Raw genomic sequence first — 20,677 nt, forward strand, 5'->3', positions numbered from 1 at the left:
TGCGGAAACAGGTGGATATTTCTGGGATTTTGCAGCTAGTTCAGGTCATAGAGAGGGAACAAGGACATAAATGCACAAAGAAAAGTATTTATTACTTACAGTTTGAACATTCTTGTTTCCTTTTCTTTCCTTTCAAACTCTGAGGTAAATTATCCATTGTTGCTCTCATAGTGGCTATTAAAGTCATGCAAAATGATATTCAAGCTCAAACCATTTTAATATGACTTAATCATAATCAAATTTTTTTTTTTATCATAATTTAAATAAAAAGATTTAATGATGAACTTGATGAGAAACAGAAAATGCTCTTAAGTGTTTAACCCCTGAACACATAAAAATTATAAAATAATTTCTCTAGAAATTGTACAGAAAAATATCAAAGTGCATTTAACAGGTAAAGCACGTATGAGTGTAAACCTTTGTATTACTTGTGAACAAGTAAATAAAACTTGCAAATGGATGGATTCAAAATACTGTCTGTGGCTGATTTTTATCTGCTCAGTGCTCATCACAACAGTTTTTCCGTTCATGGAAATTCAGCTTTTTAGTCAGGGAAAAGTCAGGGAATTTGACATTTGGCTTAGAGTGGGAACCCTGATGATTCACACCTCTACTGAATAGACCAATCTCCTTCAGGTTTTCTGTCCTCAGAAGTCATCAGCAGGCCAACTGCTAAAATGACTAGTACACTGTGTTTTTATTAGGACTGTGTGAGAAAATGGACATGTGGTGTGAAAACAGTGTCAATTGTGTGAGTCTGAATGTGTGAGTTGGCAGCCCGGCATATAACAGCTTTTTTTTGTAGTTATATTAAACTTCGTTCACGCTCCAAAGTGCTGTGTCTTCCTTTCTTGGATTGGCTTTTTTGGATTGGGAATGGGTGCATTGCAGTATTGTGCTATAGCACCCCACTGGTCAAACCACGTTATTCCAGGCCCTTAAATTAGGTCAACAATATCTTGTGATAGTATTTCAACTTCATTTTACCTCCAAGCAAAAATGACCTTTGCTGTCAATATATCCAGGTCTGAATTCCACAAACATCAAAACCACTGAATGCCATAAGAACATCAAAACAGGATGCACCACCAAACCGCCAAAGACATGATGCACAGAGCATATGTTCTTATCTGCAATACAATAGCCCAAAACAGCACCAAGCAGCTAATCAAAACTTCACTTTTATCTACATTACTTTGGTAATACAGATATGATCCCAGACCTGAAATCCATCTCCCTGAAACAATATGTTTTTCCCTCTGAGAGATTACAGCTAAAGACAAACAATGGATGAGTCATGTGCACGCTTGTCTCTCCATCCACCCACAGAAATACGGCACCCCTGTATTTCTCAGAGGATTCTAGGAAGAGCAGGTGAAAAAGAGGCAGACATAGTGAGAAATGTGTTTGAGGAAATGGAGCAGAGAGCCATGAATAATGTGTGTGGAGGGGTGTGTGTCTGCAATGTCATACTCCATCAGAGTGTAGCCAGCTCATCGTGAGTCAAATCTCAGCATAAAGGCTGAGAGGTATATTAATGATATGTCATATAAAGAAAGGTTTAATATTACGCTTCACTAAATCAGCCTTGTGTTCTGGTTTAGATGTGCACAGAGATAGTCATCTCTTCGCAATAAATTGAGAAGGTGTTGTGTTATTTTGATTAGAAAACCTCTCCTACAATAGCAGGAGGCTGTCAAAAACATCACTGTGCAGTTCTGAGGTGTGAACACAGCTGATGTGTATCTTTGAAAGTCCTAATTTCCTCGGCATTCAAAAACTAGAAAAGAGCTCGACGTAAGAACTGCTTGACATTTTTAGGTCAACTGACTGAACATTAAAAGGCTCTGCATAGCAATAGTGAATTTACAAGGTGCTGGGCTGCATTATTGCAGAAGAACATGTAAGCTTACAATGTTTTTAACCCAGTAAAGATTTTTGACATATTTAAGCACTCAGAGGACCAGCCATACAAACTAGCTGAAGCACAGTACCTTTGTCTGATGAATTGCTTAATACATATTGTCAAAAATATAATTAATATTGCCTTATTTGAACCTTAGATATTGCTGTGATGTGTAAATATTTGCTTTACTGTCCACATCACACTTCAACAAAAATCACCTTACTACCCCCCAAATATCAAGACTGACATTTCCCCACCTCAGTATTTCCATCTATAACCAATCGTAAAGCAGTTCCTGTCTGACACAGTGATGTTTCAGAGTTCATTTCCTCATTGGTGATTCACACATCAACAGAGCTGAAGAAAAACTTTTTCTGATATATATAATTTTTTCCATTATGAAAGGACAATGCAATGCTGAGCTTCTTTTTTAAAAAATAGAATTTTTATATAATAGTAAACTGTCAGGAGCTATAGCCAAATTAATGTATCCAGCCAGTATCTTTCATGCAAATTTGTGGGTTATCGATGATCAATGTTATCAATAATGGTCAGACTGTGGAGAAAACTGCTGCTCAAAATAATATCACCAATTGGAGTGGATAAACAAGAGCAAAGTGGAAGAGAGAAAAAGGACAGATGCTTAAAAGCATGACCCTGAGAGACCTGCCTTCCTCCACAGCTCTTTTTAATACAGACACTCACAATGACGCAGTGAAAGTTTATTAAACTTACCAAAGTGATCAAAGAGTCTGCTTCGTTTTTTAACTTTTTGGCACATATACAACAACAGCCTACACAGCAAATAGAAAATCTCTTTCCAAATACAATTTAACTTTCATATTTAGAATTTTTGTCAAATATGTGTTACATAAACGGTAGATTTAGTAGTTTATCAAGTAAGTTCCTTAATGACTGTAATCTGTTATTGTCCGAAGCATTATTGTTCACTGTCACTGACATACAAAGGTGTTAATCTATTATGGTGGGGACCATTTACTTCTATTGATTTTATTCTTATGTGATATTTTCATCCCTTCACCCTAAACTTAACCTAACATATGTTTACGTTTTCATTAATGCATTATGTTTATCAAGGTGTAGACACCACAGTCCACAGAAATTAAGTTTTTCTATTCTTGTGACAACATTTGGACCCTTCAACATAGACAAACCCTGACTCCCTATATTATATTATATTATATTTTATATATATATATATATATATATATATATATATATATATATATATATATATATTATATATATATTATATTATATTATATTATATTATATTATATTATATAATATATATATATATATATATATATATATATATATACACACACACACACACACACACACACACACACACACATATGTCTCTGGGCCTGTTTGATTGTGTATATCTGTTATATAGGTTTCTTGAAGTTACTAACTGGTTTAGATTCAGGTACTGAGATGCCACAAGGATTCATGATATTTTAAATTGTCCTTTTCTGCCCCCTTGTGCTGAAATTGCATAATTGCGTTTAAAACAATAAATCCTTTCATACAGACTGAATTTAACTAGGACTCTAGGTCACTCACAGAAAATAAAAATGCTTAAAATGATTAAAATATAGAGACAAAAATAAGAATATACACTGTCACGCACTTAGACCTATACAATCTAAAGATTTCCTGCAACAACAACTTGCAAATAATTAGACAAAAAAAAAAAACACTTATATTTACAGTGTCAAATTCTGAGTAAAACTAATGCTGCCTTTTGCACAATTGGAAATTTCCTACTTCCCACTTCTGAAGTCATGATTAAGTTATGAGCTTGTCACGTTCAAGTATTTTGTTTTTGGAAAGAACAGATGGAGGACACCAGAGGCTTATATCATGATGGTAGATGAACAAATTCAGTGTTACAGGATTTTAGTTTTGAATTGACAAAACCAATCCGATCCAATCAGGCTTTGTTGGTACCATGACGCTCATCATCAACTTTCTGTCAACTCAGGCTTTGATCCTGAGTTCATATGCGCACGCACATGAAAGTGTGACAATAGCGAACAGCCAATAACATGCCTTGAAACACAGAGAAACTTTGATTCACTTCTCATAAGAGAATCAGCAATATTTTTTCTCTCTTCTACCAAAGACTAAAGGTATAGTTCATCCAAAATGAAACTCTGCTGTTAATTTACTCACCCTCAGGCCATCCAAGATGTAGGGGACTTTTTTTCTTCAGTAGAACAGTGAAGATTTTTAGCTGAAACCGTGGTCCTCAGTGATTCATATAATGGAAGTCAATGGGTGCCATCACTTTGAGATTCAAAAAAACATATGCAGACAAAACTAAATTAATACCCGTGGCAATACATCAAGGTTTTAAGAAGTGAAACTAATGGTCTGTGTAAGAAACTGAACATTATTTACAACATTTTTCCCTCTAATTCACAGCCTTGGCAAATGGTCTTAAGTGATGATTATTCATGTTAATAGGGGAGGGCGATATACAAGTAGACATGCTTAAAGAGTTAGTTCACCCAAAAATGAAAATTCTGTAATTTATTACTTACCCTCATGCCATTTCACACCCGTAAGACCTTCGTTAATCTTTGGAACACAAATTAAGAAATTTGTGCTCTGAATCTTCCTGAAGCAGTGTTTTGAAATCGGCCATCACTAAATAAGACGTTATTTTGGTTTTTTTTGGCGCTCCAAAAATATTCTCATCGCTTTATAATATTAATATTGAACCACTGTACTCACATGAACCAATTTAAATATGTTTTTAGTACCTTTATGGATCTTGAGAAAGGAAATGTCATTGCTCCCTATGGAGACCTCACTGAGCCATCGGATTTCAACTAAAATATCTTAATTTGTGTTCCGAAGATTAACGAAGGTCTTACGGGTGTGGAACGGCATGAGCGTGAGTAATAAATGACAGAATTTTCATTTTTGGGTGAACTAACCCTTTAACAGGTATAAATGTGTCAAACAATAGAGATTTTGGACTATCGCTGTTATGATCACATGACGCTGCTGTGTCGCATGTGTGGTCACCAAAACTTATCATCTGCATGCTTTTTTTAAGCATTGTGGTTTAAAATTAAGCGATTTTAACCTACTGAAGTGCAATAGGCAGCAAAACAGAACTAATTTCACTATAGGCTGTCTGAGAGATGTGCACACGTTAAGCTGCTGCTCAGTGAGAGCGTGTGTACTGAATGGTTATTTTTGCTGCTTTATTGGCTTTGAATGGTTAAACATACACGCTTACATGTGTCAAAATGCCTCTCTGCAAGTATCCTAGTAAATACAGTCATTTGGGCAGCTCTTAAAGTGACAGCAGCCTATTATTCCTGCGGTCTGTCATTCATGTTAATCAAACAACAAAAGAAAGCTCTTCACTAAATCACTTTTTGTAACTTTATTAAGAACAATGTGTATTTAATTTACACAGTGAAGACCACACAGTGTTTTTTAATACATCTGATTTCTTTATTACTATGTCATGACATATATTGTTATATATTGTTATCTGTTTATTGAAATAAAATTAATCATATTGTGATATAAGATTTTGGTCATGTCACCTACCATTTCAACATGCATTAGCTACTTTATTGACAAGACAAGATGATGTCGCTGTTGTGGAAGAAGGGTACATTTACTATTAGGGGTGGGACGGTTTGTATCCCATTTTTATTGTCATGGTTTCTGTACAGTTCGGTATGTGCTATGATCAGTAAAAAAATAAAAATAAAAATAGTACAATTGTCAAATTAAGATAAAGAAAATAGAAACAATCTAACTACAAACAGCACAAATAAATACACGAGAGCTAAGATACAAATAAAATAAACAATGCTGTACAGGTTTTTCAGGTATCTAACAGCTTTCAGGTACAGAAATTGAATAAAGTAATCTAATATAAAATAACACTTCATATAAACTATTAAGAATAATTAAATAGAGTTGAAACATTAAGTTACAATTTCATTGAAGTTACATATTCAGTCAAGAGTTATTTCTTTGTCCTTTGATTAACATTAAAACATATAGAGCAGGAATATTAGACTGCTGTCCCATTAAGACATTATTCACAGATCCAGTACACTGATACTGATACACTTGGGTTGGCTGTCTTGTTTTTCTCTTAAAGGCACAGTATGTTTTTTCGCCGCTAGGGGTCGCTAAACTCTTTAAAACAATAACAAAGGCGTAGATTGATGACGCAGTGAATGAGTGTGGGCTCATGGAACTTGTCATGCCGATGGATCTAATAATGTTTATGGCGAAATAATTAGTGATGGGAAACCGAGGCTTTCTGAAGCGTTTGAGGCTTTCATCAGATTGTGCCGGAAAATGGTTCATTACTCGAAGCTTTTAACACAGTGCGCATTAGTGACATCTGGTGGTCAAACTTGTTTTCTTCACCATATCCAAATCATTGCGGAGCAGATCTACGGTTTGAAAAATCACATGACCAAAGCTTCAAGTCCGTGACATACGGAATCACTCTTGTCTTGAATCTGTTGTAATCTCATCTAAATTAATTAGTGGCAGAGACTAAAACTCGTGTCATGTGTAACCTGCATGGTCAACAGAATCACATATTTGATCAGTGATATAAAATATACAATGATGTGATCATAACTGACATGAGTAGTTAAAAAAATATTTTAGATGAGCTGTTTCACCCTTATGTTCTGTTCGGGTTCTCTGAGACCCCAGCAATAAAACATGATTAAATGCATTTTCCTTATGTAGGCTATCAGTGAAGCGCCAATGTTTTCAAACCAGCTGTCTCGACTTTCCGATACTGCATGTCAATCACGTGGTATTGTCATTTCGATACAAGCATCGGTATTCGGTACACTGTGTGATACAATAGTGCTTTGAAAACTATGTTGGAGCATCGAAGCCCCGGTATCAACCTTCCCATCACTAGAAATAATGTTTATGGATGAGTGAATGCATTCATGTTTTTAACATGACTGCGGTATAAAGCAAGGCGTCATACTAAACCTCATTTGAGTGTGTTGAAAGATGTAACTTAATGTTATTCTATGCATAGGCGGCGCCGATCCCGGGGGCTGGAGCACCCACGGAAATGGTCGAGCACCCACGGAAAATTACGAGATATTATCCATGGATTTGAACAAGAAAAAAAAAAATCGTTTGCAGCTATCAAGTCAAGTCACCTTTATTTATATACCGCTTTTTACAATGCAGATTGTGATCAGAAACGATCCTTATATATAGTTTATTTAAGTCCGTTTCAATGACGTTATTTTAAAGGCAAAAGTCGAGAGCGCGTCCAGTGTTGAGCGAGCACCCACCGGCAGAAACATAAATCGGCGCCTATGATTCTATGTATTAGTTTGTTGGCTGTATGAGACTTAACAGTTAAGCTAGATCAACATAAGAATATCATACTGATGATATTCTAACATTTCATCGTGTTGCTATATAACATGATTCGTCTTATGTATGCCTACATTTGCTTACCTTGTCTAATAATGTGCAAGAGCGGCGTCAAGCTCTGTCAAGTCAAAATTGTCACAAATATTAGAAAGGCCACGCCGATATTGTTCCTCCTTTTATTTCTCGTTTGTCCCAAAGTTTGCTTGCCATGTTCCATAATGTTTGAACGAAACAACAACAGCGTGCTGCTAGACGTTACCAAAGAGTATATTCTTTGACGTTACCAAAGTCCCTTTAAGACGAGTCATTTCACTCGGCGGCCATCTTTGAAACTCCTCTCGGGCATTCAAGTGCAGCTCCGATCTCTTTGAATGGGGGGAAAACAATTTCTCCAATTTGATTCTCCAAGCTTTCGATTAAATTTCATATTTGAAATCACCAATGAAATCTGACAACAACTGTCTCATAAATTGTTTCTAAACGCTCGAATCATGACAAAAAAACTGAATTATTCAGGCTGGATCAAGCTAATGCGCATGCGCAGTCCTAAATGCGCGTCTCTTGTGCCTCATTTCTGATCCTGTGTCTCAATCAGCTCCCTAGTTCAGTAGTCAGGGCAGTGACCAGGGAGTCGGCCATTTTAAAGCAGAACTAAGCAAGATTCGCGAAGCTCCCCCTACAGTTTCCTTCGGTGAATGACACTGTCATAAATACTCCAAGCGCAGCTCTGGACTAAAACACTCGCCAGCGCAGTAGTTTTGCAAATACAGTACAAGAAAGAGGAGGTGGGTAAATTTGCAAATACAGTACACTCGATGGAGGTGGGTAATTTTCGAAATTGTCTTATAAATACATAATATACATTGTTTTTGAATTACCGTAAAGCATTTTGTCACTCTCGCGTGAACGTGAACATGAGGCGAGATTGTTTCGGGTCGGTGCAGCTCAAGTTGCAAGTGCTGTATTCTGGCGTAGACGTACCAGAGGGGGTTAGTGCTCGTCTCAAACACACCACTACAAGTCAATTAACCATCGTAAGGACTTAGAAAACTATTTATGAAGGTAAAAAAAGTTACTTAGTTCTGCTTTAAGGGCTGTCTCAATCGCAGAATCCTTTCAGGGCAAAACGTTCCTACCTGAAAAGTCCCACAATGCACCATGAAAACCAGGGAGCATCGATGCTCACTATAGCTGTGTCCGAAACCGCTCACTCGTTCACTCATTCACTAATCCCTATATAGTGTATGGCATTTGAGTGCACTATATCTGTATGGAGTGAACGAATTGAAGTGAATGAATTCGGACGCTGACGTATACACTGTGCATCGGAGATATCTATCTCAGAAACGGCTCGACACGCAATAAAACTATTTTATCCTATATGTTATTTACATTATAAAACAATGTTAAAAACGATAACAATCATATTAATGCTCCCTTAAAGGAAGTTCTGAAGCGCGAAACTTGAATCACGTGAGCCAACTCACTACACATAACCATACGCGATAGATGTTTTTAAAAATACAAACCGTTATTTTATCATATTTCAGCATAAACATACATCGCTAGACAAGTAATGAACATAATCTAGCTAACATTTATAATTTATTCATGGCTGAAATGTTGCACGTATATGTAACAAGCAAATAATTAATCATAACGTACTTTAAATAACATTACACGTAATGTCAGAAAATATCAGCTCTGTTGTTGTTCATAAATACCAGTAGTGATGTTGTACAATGACGTTGTCACGTCACCGGAAATAGAGTCATAAGTGTCCCAATGTGTAGTGAACCAGTATCTTTTACTGTCCTTACCAGTGCCCGAATTCGTGTACACGATATACTGATTCACGAGCTCGGGATCTAGGGAACTGATTGAGACACACCCTGAGGCGCGCGTCTTTTGTGCCTCATTTCTGAGGCGCGCGTCTGACTGTTTCTATAGAAACCGGAGCTTCTAACGGCCGCTGCATTCGGTGACGCGATGACTGTACCAATCAGCCATTAGCTCTTATTTAGAAGGCGGGACTTATTCCGCCGTTTTCTCCCATTCAAAAAAAAGTACGAGTATTAGGATATGATTTTAATAGAGAGTTGTATACAGGATATTAATAAAAATATATATACTACTGGGTTAAATTAAAGGATTTAAATATAGAACGCAGATGTTCTAGTCTATTCTGGATCTTAAGAGACCACAGAATTAGCCTGGAGGAGCTGAACACGCAGCACCTTTGGAAGAAGGAATAGAATAGAATAGACAGAGCATTAATAAATTATGTAAGTATGAATATTTAATTAGATATGTAAGTATATTTGGAAAAACTAGAAAAGAGCAAAAACAAGTTAGAAATTGATTAAAAAATAAATCATGACTGCATAACAGCAAAAGTAGGTGGCGATATGCACACAGGATGCAATGCGCCAAAAACATACGAAGAAGAAACAGTACCAGTGACTGTCATTGAATATTTGTTTACAACGAGTGACTGTTTTGTCCATGTTACTCTGTTCTTTTGATCATCGCAGTTGTAACATAAATTGGCCGAATCTGTCTGCTCGTTTTGCACAAACCATATTGTAGATGCGTCGTCAGATTTGGGATGAACCGCCACTCAACAGTAAGTCCAGTTTCTTCACTGGAATGGCAATGAATGAATTGTCACTCTAAAGCCATACTTTTGAGCAACCAACGGAAAAGTATCGTGGTTCACTTAAAATCTGGCATAGCTTTCAAATCTTACACACTATAACACGCATGCATATTTTAATTATCCGCTGCAGCAGTGAAAACGTATTCTGTATTTATGTCTACTATTGTATAGTAAGCAACTGAGTCAAAGTAGGCTATGTCCGAATACACAGTAGGCCTACTCACGAATACGTTTTCATATCAAGATGGCCACCGCGTGCCCGTGAACTCCACGAGGCCGTAGAGCGTTCAGGAGCGCCGCCCTTGCGGCCACGACGTCCCTCTGCCGATAACGCAGTACTACCCATCGTCTATCTATATTCTTCATTCACAAACAAAAGTGGCTTAAATCTCCCTTAAGTTTTCCTATTTTTCTTGCTGAATTTAACTCCTTTATTTTATCCCTCAGACTTATAAATAACAAAAAAGTAAAAATTTTTTGATGCATTATGATGGTTTATATAAAGATGTGATTTAACCTAATTATTGTTCTTCTTTTCCTTATTATTTCATATTGATGTATGCAAACTTGGGATATTTGTTTTCTGTTCTTTTAATGTATGATAAGAGACACAACCACATTTTATTTCCCTGATCCTGTATGTATGTTCAAATTTTGCAAAAAAACAAACAAACAAAAAAACAAAACATTGTCTATCTATGCGGCATTACATCACCAAAGTGGATTTGGAGAAGGGCCTTAAAGGGCATCATATGAATCATAATAGTTGATGCTCCCATGCACTTCATCCTCCAGCCCCATCCGAAAATCATCGTCCGATGTCATGAAGGATGTAACAGTTCATTAAAGGCACTGAGGAGGTGAGAAATTCTTGTCTTCATTGGTTGCCACTTGCCATTTGAAAGTAAAAATAAAGGCATATATTACACTAACAAAAAATGTAAGAAGCATATATCCTTAAGCTAAATTACAAACATTTAATTATTTTTTAGTAGATTTTCACCAGTAACCATTTTTAAAAGCTCTTAACATTCACAATTTTTGTTAGGGTACTTTACAAATAATCTTACACCAACATTCCTGAAATATAGCATATGACTGAAAACTTGTTGTAATCTAAAAGTGTTTTATTAATATATTCATTAAAATGAATTAAATGTGTTAATTAATGTGTTAATTAAATGTGTTAATTAGTTTCCATGTATATTATCAGTGACTTGTGTATCTAAGACACTTACATAAAAATATTTTTCATTTATTTTTGAGTAATCTTACTATTACCAGTTCTTGTGACAAATTAAGTTAAAGAAACACTATTTATTGCAATTCAATCAGAAGATATGAATTAAGTGGGAATGGATGAATTCTTGCCCTTGTCTCTGTACAGTCACAATAACAGATTACAACATTAAAATTACATTACAGTGACACCAGATGTCATTCACCCAGTACAATGTCCATGATGGCTTTTGTGTTCTGTTTCCACAATCCTTTATATTGTCTTTTATATCTAGTTCTGACCTTTCAGGCAACAATTGACACTCTCACATTTTTCTCAGAGCTAAACTCTTAAAGCTGTAACAGCCACATTGACAGCACTTTTATTATTTAATATTAGTTGTGTTGAGTGTATATTCTGACTGCTGCCTTTTCTGTTTGTTTGTTGAAACACCTTCCAGATCCATATGAATTGTCTTTCTCAGTGGTCATTCTGACCAAATACTCTCTGAGTATCAAAGTGCAATAATGAAAGTGTCCAGCACCAAATAACCAAATGAAAAAATAAAAAAATAAAGTCAGTGGTATCACTATATAGAAAAAGTTTGCTTTAATTTAAATTCAGGCCAAAGGTGATACCAGCCACCCAGTACTGGCCTAACAAATCTAATAGTGTTAAATTTGTATCACTTTTGTCTATTACAATTATATATGTCTGTTCATTCCCTCTTCCTCAGGGCTACGTCCAGAGAAAGGCAGGGTCCTTTAGAACCAGTGCTAGGCGCTGGTTAAACGGCCTGTAGAAGTTCTGCAGGATCTCCTTGGTTATGGATAGCATTGGACCAAGATTTCGATTGGCTGGTCGTCTTGTGTTGGAGGCAGGGCTCTTCGTGATGTCTGCTTCCTTCTGCAGTGTAAGAGGACCTGAAGGGTCGATGAAGCACAAACACACGGTCATTGAAATAATAGATTCTTGCACTTATTTGCACATAATGACAAATTTATGAAGACTTCAGGAGGTTAAACAAACAGACACACGTTTTCGTACTTTATGTATGTAGAAGCATGAAAATGACGTATAACTTACCCAACTGAAGAAATTCAAAGACTCTCCGCATTGTGATTTTCCGGTTGGCAGCATGATCCTCCAGTCGTAGGATGAGTATCTGCTCTCTGCTGAAAACACTTAGCCAGTCTAGCAGGTATATGACATACAGTCCCACGTGAATCCTCACCTACAAAAAAGGAGAAATACAGTGCCAAAATCTTTTTAAATAATTCTATAATTAAATAATTTAAGAGTCATCTTGTGGCCCCCAGGGAAGTTAGTTGAAGTGAATGCATGAGTTTCATGTGTTCACCAACAGAGGGACCCAAAGGATCAGTATAACATTTAGCAGTGAGACAATCCTTCATTTTTTCAGTTTTATAACAGATTTTATGTACTGCTGTATATAACAGTGATATAGTTACTATATATTGTTAAAAAATAGCTTCTGATGTAAACATCAGGTATACTTTGTATTTAATATATTATATTATAATACCAGGATAAGACAACATTCTTATCTTTTTCAATTCCAAGTTTCAGAGACAAATTTCAACTGATATGTAGATAAATAATAATGTTGTTATACAAATAAAAATCTATTGATTATATGTTATAATTCTGGGAAATGCTGTAAATAGGTTACTATGGTCCATAAAATGACAATTCATTTAGTTATAGTGAAATAACAATTCAATTGATACCTTCAGAATATAACAGACATTCTCAATTCGATTGGTGGTGCAACAATGATGCAACAACTCTCTATTTGCATTTATTCATTGTTGGGTAAGTTACTCTTTTACCTTGTGCGGTCTTCGGGGTCTTTTTGACCCGCAAATGATGTTTGCTCAAATAAAAAAAAAAATTTCTCTTTGTCCAAATGGCATGAGACTTTGTACGGTGGTTAACACTTTTAAGATCTACAAATTAAAAAAAAAAATTGGAGTGATATCTTGTTTTTATGTTAGTGTAGAAAAAAAAGTTTTTTTTTTTCAGTTTTTTTCAGTTGGATTCATATCTAAATGTTATGAAATCACAATTATAACAATAAAAATTACTTTGTCAAAGTTTAGCATTTTTTGTGCAGGGCAAAATCAGATTTTCAATAATAATTTTATAATAAAAATAATAAAATAAATAATTTTTATTTTTGTGTGCGTGCGTGTGTGTGAGCATGTCCATTTTGTATTGGGGATGTTTTTTGCATTTTTGGAAGTGTGCCACTTCATTTCTGTCTATTTGTGTTGTGCGTTGTTTCTGATTTGGGAATGGATTTTGTCCAGTTTCTAAGTGGGGTCTCTGTGGGTTACATTATTGATGATATTATTGAAAAACTGATTTTTTTTTTTCCGTACAAAAAATGCTAAACTTTGACAAAAAGTAATTTTTATTGTTATAATTGTGATTTCAAAACATTTAGATATGAATCCAACTAAAAAAAAAAACTTGTGAAAAGACATCTTTCAAATAGCACACAGCAAATAGTGGAGCTCTACAGCCATCTACTGGTAAAAATGATAGTTTTTTTGTTACTTTTATAACTGCATTTTTCAAAAGATGGGCAAAAATCTTACACTAAACCATGTCAAATTATCCATGTTATCCACATGAAAAGTTAGAAATCTGGGCCTTTTATAAAGTGAATTTTACATAAAAAGCTGCATTTGCATAAAAACCTTTTAAAAAAAATATTATTTAATTTATTTATTTAAATTTAAAAGATATCACAAATCCTCCAATAACTGCACACATATTGAGTAAAAACATTAATAAACAGAGTAAAATTACATTGGTTTTTACACACTATATTATATATAATATATATATATTATATATAATTTATAATATATATATTAAACATTGAACAAATTATTCTTGAACTGACTAAAGTATTTAAATGCAGAATGTTAAAATTAAAAACATACATTTTAACATTAAACGTTTTTGATGTTAAATCCACTATTGTTTTATGTAGAATTGTTCTATATAGTATTTAATGCAGTTAACTCCAACGTAACTAATTAAATTACAGAAAAATTAAGAGTGATCCATTACTTTACTGTTTCAAGGGAAAATTAATTAAATAACAGTATATAATTACTTGAGTATCTGTGATTATATTACATCCAATTTACTGTAACAGACTAAGCAGCAATGATGCAGCAATCCAGAGTTTTGCTGCTTCATCAACCAGCTTTACCAGCATCACAGCCATAAATCATTCATGACTTTAATCCCCAGATCAGTGCAGCAAAACAATGTACTTTTCAAAACACATTCAGTTTTTTCTAAAACTGCTTTCATTTCACCTTCCAACAGCTTTCTCCAGAGGTGAAGATCATCTACTGGCTGCACAGCTTTGGGGAAGAGCCAGAACAGCTCATCCCCTGGTGGGTATATCTTATCTACAAGGCTGCACCTGGTGGCTGAACCAATTACATCATATCACACTGAACGAAATCTGACTCTGACTCACACCAGCCGCCTTTGGTGGCCATCCCTAATGAGAATTACCAACTGTGATGCTTTGGGGAGAAATATCCATCTATCGTTCAGAAGATAACATTTTAAGGAGTTGAAGGAATTGTTTTAGAAACTTGACAGCCCCTGTTTTCAGTTCACTTTCAATGCATCATTACTACATCTCTTTTAAATCACACAGGTTTGGAACACGAGGTTGAGGAAACGATGATGGAATTTTCATTTTTAGGTGTACTATCCCTTCAAGATAGCAATATTAAATATTCACATTTGAGGTGATTCATGTTGCACTCACAGGCATCAGGTTGTTGAGAGTGGTGTTGTAAATGCAGGAACGGATGGACCTCTCAGCCAAGCAGCCCTCAAACAGATGCAGCGATTCTGATACTCGCTCATGAAAATCCTCCACAGATTTATTAGCCATGCCAAAGTACAGATAGTCTGAGTAAAGCCTGCTCTCTCACACACAAATACACACAGTGCACAAACGCAATAAAAGGTAAGAGGACAATATAAAGAGCATCTCTCACACAGTAGTCTACTACTGGATATGATATCCGAACCATAGAGATAAATATACCTAATCTTATTTGAAAAGTGGATTAGTACCTCTCTACTGGGTCTCTGAGCATCACAATGAATCTGGCATCTGGTTGGACAGCATGAATGAAGTCTTGCACCAGAAAAGGAGGCTCCACCCCCTTTCCATTGTCGTAGAAATAAACCCAAGCGTTATTGTCCCACATTGTTGATGCGCTCGCTTCACCTGTCAGTCAAAAAATGTATATGAAATTATTAAAGTTTATAACCCTGCTTGATCCCAATCAACTTAATATTTCATTTGAAGACAGGAATAATCTGATGAATGATATTCATCATTCTTTTTGACTGTTGTAATTTCCCAGGCCTCTAATTTTATTTTAATACCTCTGGTATGAGTCATAACAAGAGGACAGACCTTAACCATAACATCTGGCACCCCTAATGAGAACGTCTGTGTTTCTAGATGATGTGAATTTAATTGAAGAACTTTCAGCAGCCACATCAAAAACTATAGGCCTACAATACCTAAAACTGGGGTTTAACGAGGGAACTGCATGGAGTTTGTGAGTTGATTAAAAAAAAGCTAATCATTAATTGAATTATAAAATAAATCATTTTAAAATAAAGCAAACTATGTGACATCAGATAACCATGAACATGCCGATATGTTGTTAAATATTTGAAATATTATCTTAAAATCTCAGGGGGTACTTCAAATAAATATTTTATGTCAGAGAGGCTCAGCTTACAAATAGTTTGGGAATCCCTGCCTTAAAGAAAGGGCCTACACAAGTAACTAAACCTAAAACACAATTAAAATGAATAAATATTACCAATTATGGTGCCAACTTTTTTGTGGCTTTTAGAGGAGTTGCTCATCAAGTGATCTTGAATCTGATTGGATGCTTGGTCAAAAAGGTCCAGGTAGTCATTCAGCGGATAGGGGTTATTTAAACCATTACTCAACGTGATGATACCTTAAACCAGGGGAAAACAAAGTACAATTATTTCAGTTGTAAAAGAGCTTGCAAACAGAATTACAGGGCATCTGTTCTGCAGCTGTAAAATTTGTGAAAGAAACTAAATGTGATAGAACCCAATGATCTGTCTAACATTAAGCAGATGCTTTGCATTTTAAGAAAATGGGAGTGATGTGAGGGATGAACATTTTGCTGGCAAAAAGACCAACCAGCATAATAAATTCACATTTTAAACCATAGGGTTGATTTATCTTTTTTGTGAAACTCACCAAACCTCTTTCGTGTCCACCAGTGTGGTTCCTTCATAGTGGTGAAATGGACCTCTGGATGTAGCCGCAACCGGTCGTAGAGATCTGTGGTGCCGCACTTAGGCTGACCGATGATGTAAAAGAAGGGCAGGCAGCGCAGGCGGTAATATCTACCTGCATGCTGATGCAGGTGAGCTGGAAACGCCCTGCGCAGGTGGTCATATATTGCTTGGAAGCGCTTTGAGTAAAGGGCATACAAGTTTTTCCCATAAGGATCGGCTGTGATATTCCCAAAGAATTCTTCATACCAGCAGGGGTTCTTGAGATGGGGGAGAAATTTCCGAGGAATTGCAGTGAATATCTGTGGATGAGAAAGACCAGAAGGCTTATAATAGTAAACTAAGATATAAGTGTATTTACTTTATATACACTACTATTCAAAAGTTTGGGGTTAGTAAGTTTTTGTTGATCTTAATTGAAATTTTATTAATTAAAAAATGTATACTTTTATTCAGCAAGGAGGCATTAAATTGATCAAAAGTGACAAAACAAAAATGCTGTTTGAACTTTCCAATTCAACTCATGAAGAATTACTGATATATCCTTTGACTTTAAAACTCTCTATGTAAATTAAGTTTGCCACCCATTTTTATAAAAATGATATGGCATTATCATGAGCTATGAAACTGTTTAAATTTAAATTTGGTTTGGCATGATATTATTTAGTAGGGATTCTCCAATATCAAAGGGTTAGTTTATCCAAAAATGAAAATTCTGTCATTACTCACCCTCATGTCATTCCAAACCCATAAGACTTTCATTCATTTTCAAAACACAAATGAAGATCTTTTTGATGAAATCCGAGAGATTTCTGTCCCTCCATTGACAACTACGTGACTATCAATTTGACATTAAAAAGTTCATAAAAATATCGTAAAACTATTCTAGGCTGGGTTCCCAATAACGATGTATCTTAGCTCTTAAGCGCACTTTCTACGAACGAGATTATGAACGCTCGCTACAATTCCAAGAGCGTTTCCCCAAAAATGCACTTAACATGAATGCTGAAATGCTGAAATATACCTTATAGAATCGTATCCTTTAACGTTTAACCTAATAATCATCATATCATATATATATATATATATATATATATATATATATATATATATAAAATGGTGTTTCTCTGTAGAAGTGTGTATGTATATATATATATATATATATATATATATACACAGTCAAACCAACATTTATTCAGACACCTTGAACATTTCATTCATTAATACAGTTTATTCATTATAGTTTAAAAAAATGGAAATAAAATATCTCAGAGTTAAACTAAAACTGTGTGTGTGTGAGACTTTTGATGACTTTTTTCAACCATAAACTACATTTTTTTCAACCATGAACTAAATTTTAAAACATAAACATGTAAGTTTAGATATCAATATGCCTATATAAAGGGTATATATTAAGGGTGACAGTAGCACAAATTATGTATTTCATCTAGCCAATTTCTACAGGTGTACAGACAAACTTTTTAGTGCAGACATGTTTTATCAGCACTATTCTACATATTTATTTTTATTTTATTCTTAATTATTTAACAGACTGTAATATTAAGAATAGTCGTACGATCGTTTTTACGAACTTCTTAGGCTTACGATGCTTTTGGGAAACGCAGCCCTGTATGAATTGAGTGGTTTAGTGCAAATTTTCTGAAACGACACAAATATTTTATAAGATGAACAAATTGAATTTAGGCTTATATTCACATAAACATTCATCAGTTCACACAATGGAAGCTCAAGCATGTTTGCAAGAACCAATGAGGTTCATTCTCGTGTGTTACACAGCACATTTGAGCTTCCGGAAGAGGTTCTCTCGCATCAAGCAGGTTCGGTTGAGCTTTTGTTTATGTTTGCTGATCAATGTTTATATGTGAATAAAAGCCTAAAATAAATCTGTTGATCATATAAAGCGATCGAGTCTCTTCAGAAAATTTGGACTAAACCGCTTGATTATGGATTCGTGGTAGTTGCTTAACTGTCTATTGAAGAACAGAAAGCTCTCCGATTTCATAAAAAGATCTTCATTTATGTTTCGAAGATGAACAAAAGTCTTTTGGGTTTGGAATGACAAGAGGGTGAGTAATTAATGACAGAATTTTCTTTTTTTGGGTGAACTAACCCTTTAAAGTTCTGATATTCTTTATTTAAAACACCCACGCTCAAGGGTTAAATCTTTAATATAATTGCTATCTATAATCTAAAGCTTAAAATTCAAATGTTATTTATGATTTTTTTTTTTTGATTAATTGTTAAAAAAATCACATACGTTTGCCTCTTTCTCTCTCACTTCTCCCAGGTCAGGCACTTTTCTACGACTGAAATCCACTTTGGCCACAATGCTCCTCACCACCTCTCTCACCACTGTGTAGTCAGTAGTGAAGGACAGATTAAGGGGCTGCTGTGCCGGATGAGACACTATGGTAAGGTGATACGGTGACGGCGTTAAAAAGAGCACTTTCTGATCCCTCGTCAAGATGTAGGATGCCATGATTAGAACAGTTACTGTAAGTCCAAAAAGGAAGCTTAAGATTTTGATTTTCCGTACAGACCCGAGTGTCGGTGGGCCCCATGCCTGATGTTGTGCTCTGTTGTTTTCTATGACAGTCCATACACTCGTCCACCTGTTGCTGGGCTTGTTTTTGCAGTACTCCAGGTTTTTTTCAGGGGCGTTTAGAAGGCCATACTTGTGGTCCATTTTTGTGTGTTACATTAGATGTGTTTTCTTTGCATATAAAGTGAATCCCATCAATGTGAGTTATTGTACAAGGTCTGCTCCATCATAGCGCCATAACCCAAAAGATCTGTGTTTTGCCAATGAAATCAACATCTTTCATGCAGCAGATGCTGTGTGGCTTCAGGTCATTGTTTATGATGGGATGTTTGTGGGCATGAAGACAGACAGTGGAATGAGCAGGGCTTCCCGCACACGTGGCGAGGGGCAAGATGTGTGGGAGACGACTGGAGCACTCCTTCAATTTAGCTGCCACAAATGACACAGCGGCAGCGGGGTTGACAGCGCACCAGCACAAACACACTGCAGATTTAGTTGTCAAGGTCACAACAGCAGCTCAGATAACAGAAAGATCTATTCCTGCAAGACAAAAAAAAAAAAACAATAAACCATAAATACACAAAGTTGATTCATTGATTTAAATCTTGGCGGGTGGATGTTTGGTTTCTGTCTGTCACATATGCCAGTAACTCTGTGATGGGGTTTGGATAAGCATCAGAGTAAGAATGGCAGGAAGATCACACAGGCCACAGACTGCGTGGCATATGGTGTGTGTGGGTATGTATGTACGCCTGCACAGTGTATGTGTGTTGTTTGTGTTTTGGAGAGTTTAATCCATTTAGACATGATAGCCTAAGGACATGCCTAATTAAGAACATAGTAGACCAGCTGCATGCTAATAGATACATTTATTTGACAACCTCCACGCCTTCTCTTTCTCTGTTCTGCTCTCTGTGTTTCTTTCATTCCTGCACTCTCAGAAAAAAAGGTACAAAAGTCACTGAGGCAGTACCCATTCAAAACGTACATATTGGTACCAAAAGTGTACGTATTATTACCTAAATGGTACATATAGACCCTTTTCACGGACTGTGATGACGCGTTTTAACGGTCATCAATATCGTAAATCCTGCAACGTTTTTTATAGTTTCATTTTTTTTAACTGTATGTACATTTATAACACTATACTAAGTATTATATTACCTTTACATCAAATTACAAAAACCTAGTTAACGCTGCTGTGAGCGTTTCTAATACAGCAGCTGGGACAGTAAAAATTACATCTTTCTCTATTCTGAGTGCTGTTATCAATCGCTTTCTATTTTTTTCTTATTTATGAAAGTTGTGAAAACACTATTGTGGAGTTTTTCTTTTGCTATTTGAGAAAATGGAAACATAAAAAAATATATTGAATGTATTCTCTCATTCACCACTATAGAATTTTACCCAACTATGATGACTTCCACTTCTGAGAAACCTGGAAATGTGAAAAGGGTCTATTAAAACCTTTTTAAAGGGTACTGTCTCAGCTTTTTTTTTTTCAAGAGTGTGGCAATGATACAAATGATAAAAGAAATA

The 20,677-nt window shown here is 35.5% G+C and overlaps 1 protein-coding gene across 1 annotated transcript in view; it reads right to left on the reverse strand.

Moving 5' to 3' along the window:
* Window positions 1-5,623: 5,623 nt before the first annotated feature.
* Window positions 5,624-20,677, reverse strand: part of chst15 (carbohydrate (N-acetylgalactosamine 4-sulfate 6-O) sulfotransferase 15) — a 43,098-nt gene continuing 28,044 nt past the window's right edge. The window contains exons 2-8 of the mRNA XM_067366545.1: window positions 18,854-19,678; window positions 16,538-16,877; window positions 16,122-16,265; window positions 15,355-15,511; window positions 15,041-15,197; window positions 12,301-12,448; window positions 5,624-12,137 (exon numbers count right to left, since the gene is read on the reverse strand). Coding sequence (XP_067222646.1) covers window positions 11,953-12,137; window positions 12,301-12,448; window positions 15,041-15,197; window positions 15,355-15,511; window positions 16,122-16,265; window positions 16,538-16,877; window positions 18,854-19,282 — 1,560 coding nt within the window. The 5' untranslated portion in view covers window positions 19,283-19,678 and the 3' untranslated portion in view covers window positions 5,624-11,952. The remainder of the gene's footprint in view (window positions 12,138-12,300; window positions 12,449-15,040; window positions 15,198-15,354; window positions 15,512-16,121; window positions 16,266-16,537; window positions 16,878-18,853; window positions 19,679-20,677) is intronic.

Source organism: Chanodichthys erythropterus, chromosome 18 (genome assembly GCF_024489055.1).
Source record: "Chanodichthys erythropterus isolate Z2021 chromosome 18, ASM2448905v1, whole genome shotgun sequence".
Classification (NCBI taxonomy): Eukaryota; Metazoa; Chordata; class Actinopteri; order Cypriniformes; family Xenocyprididae; genus Chanodichthys; species Chanodichthys erythropterus.